Genomic DNA, 1036 nt, shown 5'->3' on the forward strand with positions numbered 1-1036 from the left:
GGATATAATAGCTTTCATTGAGTTTGTGAGTCTTTTTTTTATGGTGCCCATTTTAAATACAGTTTTATTTAAGACATTGCATTTTCCATTTACAATACAGTGCTTGTAAAGTGCAATGTTATTTCCTTTCCCTGTGCACACATTCCATGTTCAAGTATCAAGAATGTCCAGTTTACTACAGCAGCTCAACTTTAAAACTGCCATGGAATTTGCTACAAATTTGGGTCCTTTAATGTTGTGTGGAACAATGTTAAACCTATGCTAGGCTGGCTTAATCAACCTCTTCAATGGTGGGCCCAGAGGAGGCACCACCAGACGGTGGAGCTCCACCACCAGGGAAGCCCCCGGGCATTCCTCCCGGCATTCCTCCTGGCATGCCTCCTGAGCTCTGGTACAGCTTGGTAATGATGGGGTTGCAGACTTTTTCCAGCTCCTTCTGCTGATGTTCAAATTCTTCCTTCTCTGCAGTCTGATTCTTATCAAGTCAGTTGATTACTTCATTACACTTATTCAGTTGATTATTTCATTACACTTATCAAGAATCTTCTGTTTGTCCTCATCATTAATCTTGCCTTGAAGTTTCTCATCCACAACAGTAGCTTTCATGCTGAAAGCATAGGATTCAAGAGAATTCTTGGAAGACACTTTATCCCGCTGCTTCTCATCTTCAGCTTCCTGCTTCCTGAACCATACGTTCAATGTCTTCTTCGCTCAAACGGCCCTTGTCGTTAGTGATGGTAATCCTATTCTCTTTTCCTGTGCCCTTATCCACAGCAGAGACATTGAGGATGACATTGGCATCAATATCAAAAGTGACTTCAATCTGGGGAACACCAGCCTGTGAGTTCAAACTCGCCAAGCAGGTTGTTATCTTTGGTCATGACATGCTCACCTTCATAAACCTGAAGGAGTACACCGGGCTGGTTGTCTGAGTAGGTTGTGATGGTCTGCGTCTGCTTGGTGGGAATGGTGGTGTTGCATTTGATGAGGACAGTCATGACTCCACCAGCAGTTTCAATTCCAAGGGGAAGAGGAG

The 1036-nt window shown here is 43.5% G+C and overlaps 1 protein-coding gene across 1 annotated transcript in view; it reads right to left on the reverse strand.

The window, feature by feature from the left end:
* Positions 1–271: 271 nt before the first annotated feature.
* The window catches only part of LOC103081939 (heat shock cognate 71 kDa protein-like), a 1953-nt gene continuing 1188 nt past the window's right edge, over positions 272–1036 (reverse strand). The window contains 2 exon segments of the mRNA XM_082930994.1: positions 272–366; positions 839–1036. The exon segment at positions 839–1036 is cut by the window's right edge and continues 10 nt beyond it. Coding sequence (XP_082787120.1) covers positions 272–366; positions 839–1036 — 293 coding nt within the window.

Source organism: Lipotes vexillifer, unplaced genomic scaffold, assembly GCF_000442215.2.
Source record: "Lipotes vexillifer unplaced genomic scaffold, Lipotes_vexillifer_v1.1 scaffold457, whole genome shotgun sequence".
Lineage (NCBI taxonomy): Eukaryota > Metazoa > Chordata > Mammalia > Artiodactyla > Lipotidae > Lipotes > Lipotes vexillifer.